Source organism: Ailuropoda melanoleuca, chromosome 13 (assembly GCF_002007445.2).
Source record: "Ailuropoda melanoleuca isolate Jingjing chromosome 13, ASM200744v2, whole genome shotgun sequence".
Lineage (NCBI taxonomy): Eukaryota > Metazoa > Chordata > Mammalia > Carnivora > Ursidae > Ailuropoda > Ailuropoda melanoleuca.
In genome coordinates this window covers 5,978,487-5,992,832 of record NC_048230.1, presented here as the reverse complement: position 1 = coordinate 5,992,832, position 14,346 = coordinate 5,978,487, and the positions used below count along the sequence as shown (strand labels likewise).

Here is a 14,346-nt window from a genome sequence, read left to right as displayed (position 1 = left end):
ATATGACAATCAGTGGGTGTTTTGCAGCCAGCCATTACAGAGGCAGCACACACCCTAAGCAGCAAGTGGCTGCCAAGTGCCTTTTTCTAGGAGCTACACTCAGCGTCTCAGCATCAAGTTGCCACAGCTTTGAACTTGTCTATGATCATCTGTGCTTTATCTCGATGTATTTTGTGCATCCGTTAGCAAGATGTGTCCTAAAGGTATCAGAAAAGCCTAAGAGTTTGTAAGGATGTTACACTTGGCATAAAACTGGAGGTAATTAAAACTTTCAATTGTGGTGGATGGCATAAAGACGCCGTGAGTGCACTGAACTTGCCTGCATCCACCGTACATACCGTTTACTCAGAGAGAAGGAATCTTGAAAGTTGCTGAAATTACTAATTGGTTCTGCCAGAAGGAAAGTGGTCTCTTTTAGTCAGCATCCAGTAACGGATGCAATGGAAAGTCTATTGCTTGAGTGGGTTGATGGGTGAACAAAGCATGGTGTTCCATTAGGTTATCTTACACTTCAGGAGAAATCAATTTTTTTAGTAAGCTGAAACAAAGTACTGGACAATCATGATCAAAGTGCTGCAAAAGTATAATTTAAAGGTAGTCACGGGTGGTTTGGTCGGTTTTGAGGCAAGGGCAGCTTCATAGCTCGAAGGTTACTGGAGCGAGTACTTCGGCTGATACTGTAGCTGCTGAAAGGTTCCCAGAAGAACTAACAAAATTATAGCAGGTGGTTACTCATATAAGCAAGTATTTAACCTCAATTTATTACTAGAAAAATTGCTGAGCAAGACATTTACTTCAATAGAAGAAAAGCAGGCTAAGGGACACGAGGCATCAAAGGGCATGTTGGATGCCCACTGTTAACACCACTGGTGATGCTATCCTTAGGCCTCTACTAGTGTACCACTCAGAAAATCCAAGGGCACTTAAAGGCATTGATAAGATATACTTCTTGTGTTTCATTTGCATCCAAGCAGTTGGAATATCCAAGTGATTTTTTTTCTGAGTACATCAGCCCTTTTGTTGAAAATACAGTAGAGAAAATAATCTTGATAACAGGTGTCATCTGATTGTTGAAAATTGTGCTGCACGTCCATCTGGAATTACTGAGTATGGCAATAACATTCCTGTTGTGTTCTTCCCGCCAAATATGACGTTGTTGATACAAACATGTCTCCTAGGCCTAACAGCCATAATTAAGGCTTACTATATGCAAAATATGATGCATCTTATTTTAAGTGCCATTGACAGAGAAGCCAATTCCAAAGCTCTTTACAAGGGATCTGGAAAGACTACAATATAAAACTGGCAGTCACCAACTTTGGAGATTCTCTTGATGGGGTAACAATCTGGATGTGAAATGGTACTTAGAGGACTGTCTCCTGAAGCAGGGAAGAATTTTAAAGGCTTCAAACCAACAATAAATATGACAATACTGACTTTGGCTAAGGAGGCTTGGTTTGTGGAAATTGATGAAGATGATATTGAAGGTTTTGACATCCCATGATCAAGAATTGACAGATGAAGAGCTGAGCAACTGCAAGAGGAAAGACCACCAAACGACACTGAACACAACAGTGAATGGCCTAAAAGTGAAGTTATCCAGGAACTGAACGTGAAGCACATGAGATTTTTGCTACGATGGACAGTGCTGCAGTGACTGCTGAAAAGTATGGCTTTAATTTTGAAGGGGCACGTAGGTTTAGGGGCAGGTTTACAGAATGTTTTGAATGCCTACAAATAACCGTAGTATAGAAAACTGCGAGAGGCTAAGCTGTTGAGCATACCGTCGTATTTCAGGCTTTCCACGTCAGCCACATCAGATGATGAACCTCGACCTTTGACATCGAGGTAGACNTGAATGCCTACAAATAACCGTAGTATAGAAAACTGCGAGAGGCTAAGCTGTTGAGCATACCGTCGTATTTCAAGCTTTCCACGTCAGCCACATCAGATGATGAACCTCGACCTTTGACATCGAGGTAGACAGACATAGAAGGTATAGACGTTAGTGACCCTACTTGCACTGATGGATTTAGACAATGATGAGATGCTAATAGATGACACTCTTCCTCTCTCTTCCATACTCTATACTCCTCTACCTCCCACCACCCTAACCTCTAACACCCCAGCCTAACACACCACCACCACCTGTCAGCCCTCTGGTATGCTTACTGTCGTCCCAATTCTGGTAAGTGCAACTACACTGTACATAAATTATTTGTACTTTATACAGGCTGTGTATTTATCGTATTATTCCTGTTTTTACTATATGTTAATGTTATTTTAGGTTTTATGTGTTATTTGGCATGATTTGGTTGGTGATTTTGGGGGTCTGGGAACACTAAAAAATTTTCCATAAAAATTAATGGTAATTGCTTCTTCCCTTTCTGCCACTTGGGCTTATAAAAGGTTTCACAGGAACACTCTACTTTGGGATAGCAGGGAAAACCTGTCTTCCAAAACTATGAGGAGGAAAAGTAGAAATAAATACATGAGAAAATGCCTTAATTATAAATCTAACACATGTTCACAACTGGCTATCCCTACATAATTTTAACCCAGTCCACTAAGTAAGGGGGCACACAAAATACAAGACCTGGTTAAAGAATGATTCAAAAAAGGCTTAACAATCAAAAATATGATCTCAAGAAAAGGGAACTAACGCTCAGAGAAGTTTATTAGCTAGCAATACCCTCACTTAGCTTTCAAAATTTTCCAAGTAAGTCCCAAAGCAGGAGCCATATTTACTTGAGGAAACAATCAACTACTATCCCTCCCAGCAGAACACAGAAATACAAAGGTACCATTATGTTATTGCCAAAGTCAAGGGGCAAGAGAAAGCCAGAAGAAGAAAGATGAATAAAAGAGCAAACTAAGGGGAAAACTACTTTTGGTAGGAGACTCAATGAAAGAATAACTTGAGATCAAAGCTTTTTTCTTTTAATTAAATGTAAAATTCCCTGTTATCAGTCACTTATTAAAAAACAAAACCTTATTTATAAATAATATAGCACTTTTGCTCTATAGTGCTCCCAACAAATTTCCCCAATACTTCAAAAAAAACACACTGACACAATTTTTAAACAATATTCTTAAAAAGGATAATTTTATGTGAAATATTTAATATGATAATTCAGGTCTGTTATAAAACAGGATATTTTATTATGGAGTGCTTTAAAAAGCACAACACATAGTGTTTAATAAGCCACAAATGATCACCTTACTCTATTTTCTGATTTATTTTCACTACCTCCCTCTCTTCCTATAAAAGCTGGCAAGAATCTTGTTTACTTGGGTGGAATGAATGGGAAAGTTTTATTCCTTCGTTAAATATTTTCCTAAGTACTTACAAAGTGCCAGGCCCTGTTCCCTTTACCTTTTCAGAATCATGGTCTCAAATTGGACTCCAAATTTGCTGATGACACAAAATTTTTTTTTCCTTTAGGATGACAACCACATGAAGAATTTCTACTAAAATCTAGTAAGTCATGTAATCAGGCAGTCAGTAACCATTCACTTTTAAGTCAAGTCAAAGCCACCGCCACTTCAGAAATCCACTTGACCACCTTCCTCCAATTTCCTCTGCCTCCAACCTTCACCTCTGATAACCCCAAGTCTGATCTCTTTTTCCATGAGGTTTTTTTTTTTTTTTTTGGTTTTTGTTTGTAAGATTCCACATATAAGTGAAATCATACAGTATTTGTCTCTGACTTATTTCGCTTAGCACAATACCTTCAAAGGCCATGTACATTGTCACAAATGGCAAGATTTCCTCATTTTGTATGGCTGATTAATATTCCGATGTGCATATACCCACACAGTTCTTTTACTCCATTCATCTGCTGATGGACGCTTCGGTTGTTTCCATGTCTTGGCTATTCTAAGTAATGCTACTATGAACATAGGGTGCAGATATCTTTTTGAGTTAGTATTTTTCATTTCAATATATCCCCAGAACCGGAATTGCTGATTGATATGGTAATTCTGTTTTTAATTTTTTTGCGGATCTTCCACACTGTTTTCTATATTAGCTATACCAACTTACAATGCACCAACAGTGCAGTAGGGTTCCCATTTTTCTCTGTGTCAGCATTTGTTATGTCTAGTTTTTTTGATGATGGCTATTCTAACAGGTGTGAGGTGCTATCTCACTGTGGTTTTAATCTGCATTTCCCTAATGACTAGTGATGTTGAGCATCTTTCCATGTACCTTTTCGCCTTTCATGTAACTTCTTTGGAAAAATGTCTATTCACAAGTGTCCACTGCCCATTTTTTAAACTTGGGGTAGTCTGGTATTGAAAACGGTTTAAGTTTTTAATATACTTTTAATATTAACTCCTTACTAGATACATGGTTTGCAAATATTCTTTTCCCACTCCATAGGTTGTCTTTTCACTTTGCTGACGGTGCACTTGCTATGCAGCAGCTTTCTAGTTTAATGTAGTCCCATGTGTTTGAGTTTGTTGTGCTTTCGGTGTCACCTCCAAAAACACATTACCAAGACCCACACCAAGAAGCTTTACTCCTATGTTTTCTTCTCCGTAGTTTCATGGTTTCAAGTCTTACGTTTGAATCTTTAATCCATTTTGAGTTAATCTGTGTGAAGGTGTAAGATGGTTTCCGTTTTGTTCATTTACATATGAATATTCAGCGATCCCAGCACCATTTATCGAAAAGACTGTCTTTTCTCCAATGAGTATTCTTGGCTCACTTGTCAAATATTAGTTGACAATATATGCTTGGCTTTATTTCTGGGCTCGTGATTCTGTTCCACTGGTCCACCTGTCCGTTTTTATGTCGATACATACTGTTCCTTTTTTTTTTTTTTTAAGATTTTATTTATTAATTTGACAAGAGAGAGACAGCCAGCGAGAGAGGGAAAACAAGCAGGGAGAGTGGGAGAGGAAGAAACAGGCTCCTAGCGGAGGAGCCTGATGTGGGGCTCAATCCCAGAACGCTGGGATTACACCCTGAGCCGAAGGCAGACACTTAACGACGGCACCACCCAGGCGCCCCGATACATACTGTTCTGATGATTATAGCTTTAAATCAGGAAGTGTGGTGCCTCTTTCATTCTTCTTTCTCAGGACTGCTTTGGCTATTTGGGGTCTTTTGTGGTTCCATACAAATTTTAGGAGTATTTTTTCTACTTCTGTAAAAAATGCCATTGGAAACTTGATAGAGATTGCACTGAATCTATAGACGGCTTTTGGTAGCATTCCTATTTAAGTGATTAATTCTTCCAATCCATGAACACAGGATACCTTTCCCATTTATCTGTGTCTTCAATTTTTTTCATCAATGTCATAGTCTCCAGCATAGAGATCTTTCACCTCCTTAAATTTATTCCTAAGCATTTTATTGTTTTGATGCTATTGTAAATGGGATTGATTTTTTTCACAAATTTCATTGTTAGTGTATAGAAATGCTCCTGATTTTTTTATGTTAATTATGTACACTGCAACTTTACTAAGTTCACTGACTAGTTTTTTGGTTGTCTTTGGGGTTTCCTATATATAAAATTGTCATCTGCAAGTAGAGACAACTTTATACTTTTTCCTTTCCAATTCTGATACTTTTTATTTTTCTTACTTGATTGCTCTAGGTAGCACTTGTAGTATTAGGCTGAATAGGAGCAATAAGAGTAGACACTCTTGTTTTGTTCCTGATCTTAGAGGAAATGCCTTCAGTCTTTCACTATTGAATACATTAGTTGTGTGGCTGTCATTCATGGCCTTTATTATGTTGACATATGTTCCTTCTATGCCTAATTTCCTAAGAGTTTTTATCATGAATGGATGTTAAATTTTGTCAAATGCTTTTTCTGCATTTATTGAGATGACCTTATGATTTTTTTCTTTCATTGTATTAATGTGATGTATCACACTGATTGATTTTCATATGTTCAACCATCCTTGCACCCAAGGATAAATCCCACTTGACCACAGCGTATGATCATTTTAAAATGCTGCTGAATGCAGTTTGCTAGTAATTTATTGAGAACTTCTGCAGCTATACTCATCAGTGATATTGATTGGACTGTAGTTTCTTTTCTGGCAGTGTCCTTTTCTGGTTTTGGTATCAGGGTAATGCTGGCTTCATAAAATGAGTTTACAGTGCTCACTCCTCTTCAGCTTCTTGTAAGAGTTTGAGAAGGATCAATGTTCATTCTTCTGTAAATGTCTGATAAAATTCACCAGTGAAACCAGCTGGTCCTGGGCTTTTCTTTGTTGGGAGAATTTTGTAATAATTGGTCTGTTCAGAGTTTCTACTTCTTCCTCAATCTTGGTAAGCTGTATGTTTCTAAGAATTTTTCCATTTCTCCTAGGTTGTCCAGTTTGTTGACATATAGCTGTTCACAGTAGCCTCTTATAATCCTTTCAATTTCTGTGGTATCAGCTGTGGTATCTCCTTTTTCATTTCTAATTTTGTTGATTTCGGTCCTTCCTCTCTTTTCCTTGGTTAGTCTAGCTAAAGGTTTGGCAACTTTATCTTTTCAAAGAACCAACTCTCAGTTTGGTTAATCTTTTCTACTGTTGTTCTGTAGTTATTTCTATTTCATTTATTTCTACTCTAATCTTTATTATTTCCTTTCTTCTGCTAACTTTGAGCTCAGTTTGTTCTTTTTCTAATTCCCTAAGGCAGAGAGTTAGGTTGCTTATTTGGGATTTTTCCTGTTTCTTAACAGGTGTTTATTGGTATGAACTTCCCTCTTAGACTGCTTTTTGCTGCATCCCACATGTTCTGGTATATTGTGTTCCCATTTTCATTTATCTCAAGACACTTTTTTATTTCCCCTTTAATTTCTTCTTTGATCCATTAATTGTTCAGTGTACTATTTAATTTCCATGTGTTCACCTATTTTCCAGTCTTCCTCATGTAATTGATTTCTAGCTTCATGCCACTATGGTCAGAGAAGATACTTGGTATGATTTCAATCTTCTTGAATCTGCTGACTTGTGTGGCCTAAACGTATGGTCTATCCTAGACAATGTTCCAGGTATGCTTGAGAAGAATGTATATTCTGCTGTTGTTAGAATGTTCGATATATGTCTGTTAGGTCCATTTGCTCTGTAAGTGTTGGTCAAATCTGCTGTTTTCTTATTGTCTGTCTGGATGATCTATCCATTGTTAAGAGTGGGATATTAAAGTCCCCAGTGAATACCATATTACTTACTATTCATTTCTCCTTTTAGGTCTGTTAGTTTTTGCTTTATTTACTTAGGTGCTCCAATGTTGGGCACATAAATACTTAAAACTATTATATCTTCTGGATGCGTTAACCCCTTTTTATCATCATACAATGACTGTCTTTGTCTCTTTTTACCATTTTTAGTTTAAAGTCTATTTGGTCTGAAGTAAGTATAGCTACCCCTGTTTTTTTTGTTTTGTTTTTTTTTTGTTACCATTTGCTTGAAATGACTTTTTCCATCCCTTCACTCTCAGTGTACTTGTGTCTTTAGGACTAACATAAATCTCTTGTAGGCAGCATATTGTTGAATCGTGTTTTTTTATCCATTCAGCCACTCTATGTCTTTCAACTGGGACAACTTAATCCACTTACATTTAAAGTAACTATTGATAGGAAAGGACTTACTATTGCCACTTTGTTAACTGTTTTCTGGTTGAGGTTTTTTTTTTTTTTTTTAAAAAGATACAGCAGAAATATCTTTATAAATAGCAATGAGGGAATAATTCACACAGAGCAGCCTGAAACAGCTTTTTAAAATGGTGATTTCACTGATCTTGCTAATGTCTCTAAGCAACTGAAGCCCTGTGCTAAAAAACAAATGGCTGGGGATGACTCTGCAAAGAAAAAGACACAAAGGCAAGGGTTTTGGTAAATGCATAAATTCTTTCCCCTGTACCCACCCCTGTCCCAAACTCCAGACCCACTAATGTTTCTTCCAGAATTACAGTTTAAACAGGCTAATATGGATCTGTACTAATCTCCCCTGGAATGATTAAACCATCCCTAAACTACATATGCAGTTCAAAAACACAGTGAAAGCCATAAAAAGAACACAGACCTAATTTCCTCAATATGTAGGGGATGACTGTGGACATCTGAACTCAGAAGTATTATCTGCAGTGCTAGTGCTAGAAAGTCTAATAAATTGATCTGAATGATGATGCAATATATGTTATAGTAGCATTCTATATAAAATAAACAGACTAGTTTGTCCTAGGAAAACCTAACAAGAACACATTATATCTTTTAAGAAGACATCAAAATTATAGATCAAGCATTTCAACAGTATAAAAAGCAACGAGAAGACCTGCCTCACATGTGAAAAACCCTATGAGTAATTTAAGCAAAAGATAACCAAAAAAATTTCATAATATATCTCATTTCAACCATGTCTATTTATACCCAATAGATTCTGTGCATTTTAAACTTGCTCCCAATGCAAGGAAAATTTATTATTTTTAGTACCCCCTTAAAATACTTCAAACTGTCTCCTAAGCAATATTTAAGTTTTTTCAAAGCTAATTCCAACGATTCTTAATGTGTTAGTCATCCACACTGACTCAGTATTTTCAAACACCCACTATCAGCAGCTAAATCCCTCTTCAGAAAGCATTCTTTTTACTTCAGCTTTGGATTAATAATGTTACTCTCTAACCTGAAGCATACCTGGTATAAACAGTGGCACACACTTCGAAGCTGAGGGGGGAATTCTGAGGAGGAACTGATGATGGCATGGAAGAACTTTTCAGTCATCTGAAGAAGGTTCCGTTGGTTTTCCTCAAGGCTCTCTGACTGCTCTAACCTGCAAAAAAAAGAGAGAGAGAGAGAGAGAAGGTAAAATCCATTTACAGTAAACAAATAAAAGTACTCTTTAAAAGAGACTTTCAGTCAAATGCAATGTTCGAACTTTGCTGGGATCTAGGTTTGAATTAAAAAAAAATGCAAAAAGGCAATACTGAGAACTGTAAGAATTCTTATCCCTTTATATTCTCACAAATTTAGTATTTACTCGGCTTAGTGCCATCTTCTCCATTCTGGGTATGTCTGCCTGCAGAAAAGATGTGTTCTGGTTTGCTCTCCACTTCTATGGTAAAAACCTTCTCTGTGAGGCAAGTCTGTAGTTATCCAGCTGAGCAAGGGATGGGGTAAATGAGTCTAATTCAAGGTGAAGTATAAACAAGCCTATTTGCCCACAGGATCAAAAGCCACATACTCTAAAAATTGTTATCAGAAATAAAGGTGAAGGACACCTGGGTGGCTCAGCTGGTTAAGCATCTGCCTTCAACTCAGGTCATGATGCCAGAGTCCTGGTATTGAGTCCCGAGTCAGACTCCCTGCTCAACGGAGAGCCTGCTTCTCTCTTCTCTCTCTCTGCCCCCACCACCCCTGCTCGTGTTCTATCTCAAATAAACAAATAAAATCTAAGGGAGGGAGGGAGGAAGGAAGGAAGGAAGGAAGGAAGGAAGGAAGGAAGGAAGGAAGGGAGGGAGGGAGACAGCTGATTCCTGAGTGCTTCCCTCCTACCCTTCCTCCTTCCACTCTTGGTTTTGAACTAGGGTAGGGAAGAGGAGTAGTATTTATTAGGCATCTCCAACCCCCAACAAACCCATGTGTAAAGCCACTTTAGAAACACACAACATGTGCGTATTTTATTGGAGTTAATGTATAGAGAACACATGAAAGAATGACAGGTGATAATGAATTACAGTTAGAAAACTGTACTTTAGCTTGTAGTCAACAGGGAACAATAGATGTTTTAAGAAAAAAAGTAACAAAAATATTTAGGTTTCATAATAATTCCTACAGCAGGGGCGCCTGGATGGCTCAGTCGTTAAGTGTCTGCCTTCGGCTCAGGGCGTGATCCCAGAGTCCTGGGATCGAGCCCCACATCAGGCTCCTCGGATGGGAGCCTGCTTCTTCCTCTCCCACTCCCCCTGCTTGTGTTCCCTCTCTTGCTGGCTGTCTCTCTCTGTCAAATAAATTAGTAAAATCTTTAAAAAAAAAAAAAATCCTACAGCAAATGACCTGAAAAATGAAAAAGTCAATGTTGGGGCAATAATGGGGAAGTTACAGCAAAAGTCAATGGGATCACCACGTACAGCTGCACCAAAAAGAATAAAATACCTAGGAAAATACTTAATCAAAGTGATGAAAGACCTCTATACTCCTAAAATTATAAGACACTGATGAAAGAAACTGAAGACAACACAAACTAGAGGAAAGATACACCATGCCCATAGATTGGAAGAATTAATGTTATTAAAATGTGTATACTACCCAAAGCACTCTACAGATTCAATGCAATTCCTGTCAAAACACCAAGTGTTTTTTGCCAAACCAGAATAAATGATTCTAAAATTTGTACAGAGCCACAAAAGACTTTAAAGAGACAAAGCAATCTTGAGAAAGAAGAAATAGCTAGGGGTATCACAATCCCAGATGTCAAGACATACTACAAAACTACAGTCATCAAAATAGTATGGTACTGGCACAGTAACAGTCACATAGATCAATGGAACAGAAAAAAGAGCCCAGAAATAAAACTATGCCTATACTCTCAATTAATCTATGACAAAGTAGGCAAGAATACACAATGAGGGAAAGACTGTCTTTTCAATAAATGGTATTGAGAAACTGGACAGCTATGTGCAAAAGAATGAAACTGGAGCACTTTCTTATAGCATATGCGAAAACAAACTCCAAATAGATTAAACACCTAAATACGCGACCTGAAACCATAAAGCTCCTAAAAGAAAACACAGGCAGTGATCGCCTGGACATCAGCCTTAACAATGAATTTATGGATACGTATCCTCAGGCAAGGGAAACAAAAGCAAAAATAAACTATCAGACTACACCGAAACAAAAAGCTTTTGCACAGCAAGGAAACCATCAATAAAATGAAATAGCAACCTATTGAATGGGAGAAGATACTTGCAAATGATATAACTGATAAGGGATCAATATCCAAAATATATAAGGAACTCACACAACTCAACAACAAAATACCCAAATAATCTGATTAAAAAATGGACACGGGAAAAAAAGGGGGGGAGTGCCTGGGTGGTTCAGTCAGTTAAGCGTCTGCCTTTGGCTCAGGTATGATCCCAGGATCCTGGGACTGATCCCTGCATTGGGCTCCCTGTTCTGTGGGGAGTCTGCTTCTCCCTATTCCACTATTCCTATCTCCCCGCCTCACTTGTGCACTCTCTCTCTCTGCTGTTTCAAATAAATAAATCTTTAAAAAGCAAAAACAAAAAAATTAAAAATGGACAGAGAGCCTGAAAAGACATTTTTCCAAAGAAGACATAGAGGTGGCCCACAGACACATGAAAAAATGTTCAACATCACTAATCATCAGGAAAATGCAAATCAAAACCACAATGAGGTATCACCTCAAACCAGTCAGAATGGTTAATATCAAAAAAATAAGAAACAACAAGTACTGATGAGGATGTGGAGAAAAGAGAACATTTGTGCACTGTTGATGGGAATTTAAATTGGTGGAATCATTGTGGAAAACAGTATAGTGGTTCCTCAAAAAATTAAAAATAGAAATACCATATGATCCAGTAATTCCATTACTTGGTATTTACCCAAAGAAAATGAAAACACTAATTGAAAAGATACATGCACCCCTATGTCTACTGCAGTACTGTTTACAACAGCCAACTCAACAGAGCAGCTCAAGTGTCCATCGACAGATGAACAGATAAAGCAGATGTGTTACACACCAACATGTGCGTGCAGGAATATTACTCAGCCATTAAAAAAAGAATGAAATCTTGCCATTTGCAACAACATGGATGGACCTAGAAGTTATGCTAAGTGAAATAAGTCAGAGAAAGGCAAATACTGTATGACTTCATTTATATGTGGAATCTAAAATACAAAACAGGGGTGCCTGGACGGTGCAGTCAGTTAAGCGACTGACTCTTGGTTTCGTCTCAGGTCGTGATCTCAGGGTTGTGAGATCGAGCCACATGTCAGGCTTGTGCTCAGCCCAAAGAGTCTGCTTCAGATTCTCTCTCCCTCTCCCTCTGCCCCTCCTGCTCATGTGCTTTCTCAAAGAAATCTTAAAAAACAAAACAAATGAACAAACAAAAAAACACACTTTTAAATACAGAGAACAAACTGGTGGTTGCCAGGGGAGAGGTGGTAAGGGGATGGGTGATAGAAGTGAAGGCGATTAAGTGGTACAAACTTCCACTTTTAAAATAAGTCACGGAGATGAAAATGAAAAGTACAGCACAGGGGATATAGCTGATAATGTTGTAACAATGTTGCACGGTGACAGATGGTGACTGCACTTATCATGAAGACCACTGAGTAGTAATATACAGAATATCAAACCAAAATACTAATATAACTAATATAACACTGTGTGTCAAGTATACTTCAATAATTTTTTAAAACCTGACTGAAAAAACAAAGTCAGTTAGATCAATACAGAATTGACTAAAAATGTAACGGTACAGCCAAACTATGAAACATTACATAGCAAGTAAGAAGAATGAGATTAATCTTGCTATACTGACATAGAAAGATCTACGATATAGAGCTAAGTTAAAAAAAATTATGTTGCAAAACCAGGTATTTATTCAAAGGATACAAACACCGTGATTCAAAGGGGCACATGTACACCAATGTTTATAGCAGCAAAGTCCACAACTGCCAAAATATGGAAAGAGCCCAGATGTCATCCACAGATGAATGGATAAAGATGTGGTGTATATACATACATATATGTGTGTATATATATATATATACCCGTATCTATCTATATATATATACACACACATACATACAATGGAATATAACTCAACCACCAAAAAGAATGAAATCTTGCCATTTGCAGCAACATGGATGGAACTAGAGTGTACTGTGCTAAGCAAAATAAGTCAGTCAGAGAAAGACAAATACCATATGATTTCACTCATGTGGAATTAAGAAACAAAACAGATGAACAGAGGGGAAGGGAAGGAAAAGTAAAATAAGATGAAAACAGAGAGGGAGGCAAACCGTAAGAGACTCTTAACTATAGGAAACAAACTGAGGGTTGCTGGAGGGGGGAGGGGGGAGGGTGGAGGTGGACTGGGTAACTGGGTGATGGGCCTTAAGGAAGGCACTTGATGTAATGAGCACTGGGTGTTGTATGCAACTGATGAATCATTAAATTCTACCTCTGAAACTAATAATACACTATATGTTAATTAAACTGAATTTAAATAAAAAATAAAATTAAGTTGCAAAACCAAGTATATAATGTTTCCATTTATATCAAGCACTCGCATTGTACGTATAGTTTCTACAACTAGATTTATGTATATGCATATGCAAATGCACTGAAAAAGGCAAAGAACAAACTACTAACAGCGCTATGTCTCTAGAGGTGGTTGTCAAAGATACCTGTAAATTTTTTAAAAAATGTATTTGTGTATAATTTTTATAATTAAAGGCTAATTTTAAGAATCAAAGGGAGAAATTGTGAGGACCTGTTCTCATGCAGGGTAGTAGAAAAGTGGAGTCAGGCTGTAGATGAGAGGATGACAAACCTGGTAGGATCCACTTCAAAGCTAACATGCTGCCAATCAGAGGATGTGATCACAATTCGTAATAACGGATCCAGGAGTTTTTGTAGGTAGGTAGCACCATATACCTAAAGAAATTTAAAAGTAGGAATTTATTATGCCTTCTCCAAATGTCTCGTATTAAAGACACTCTGTTCTGTATGTTCTGCACATAATCAGTTTGCCATACCTTGGCACACACAGAAAAAAGAAAAATGGATACAAACCTTGAAACAGAAGGTCATTATTTTACTGGCTAAGCTGTTTCCTCGGAAAAGAGTCTGCATGGAGTCTGCCAATTCTACTTCCTTAGAAAACATGTTCCAGAGCAGTTGGTAGAGTAAATGCCGAGAATCAAACAGAGTCACTAGAACTCGAGCTAGTTCATCCTAAGAACAAAATGAAATTGTGTTAGTGTGAATAATTCCATTTTTTCTTCAGTAGGAAACTGAAAGGTAAATCCAAAGCCGTCAACCACCTGCTATTTATCTGTGTACATTTGTCTATGATAGATGACTATTTCTTCATGATTACAGCAGCTGTTAATTTTTTTTTAAGCAATTTATTTGTTTGTTTATTTAAGCAATCTCTACACCCAGTGTGGTGCTCGAACTCACAATCCCAAGATCAAGAGTTGCATACTCCCGATTGGGCCAGCCAGGTGCCGCAGCAGCAGTTAATTCTAAGGATTAACTGATGAAAAGTAAAAGAGGCCTAGGCTTTACCAGGAGAAGAAAAAAATCCAGGATTCAGTTCAAATTATGACAAAATCAAAGAGATTAGAAATAGAACACAATGGCAAG

At 37.5% G+C, this 14,346-nt stretch overlaps 1 protein-coding gene across 1 annotated transcript in view; it reads right to left on the bottom strand.

Annotated features, from left to right (window-relative positions):
* Positions 1-14,346, bottom strand: part of NF1 (neurofibromin 1) — a 211,130-nt gene that overhangs the window by 125,697 nt on the left and 71,087 nt on the right. The window contains exons 28-30 of the mRNA XM_034640640.1: positions 13,771-13,932; positions 13,529-13,632; positions 8,640-8,775 (exon numbers count right to left, since the gene is read on the bottom strand). Coding sequence (XP_034496531.1) covers positions 8,640-8,775; positions 13,529-13,632; positions 13,771-13,932 — 402 coding nt within the window. The remainder of the gene's footprint in view (positions 1-8,639; positions 8,776-13,528; positions 13,633-13,770; positions 13,933-14,346) is intronic.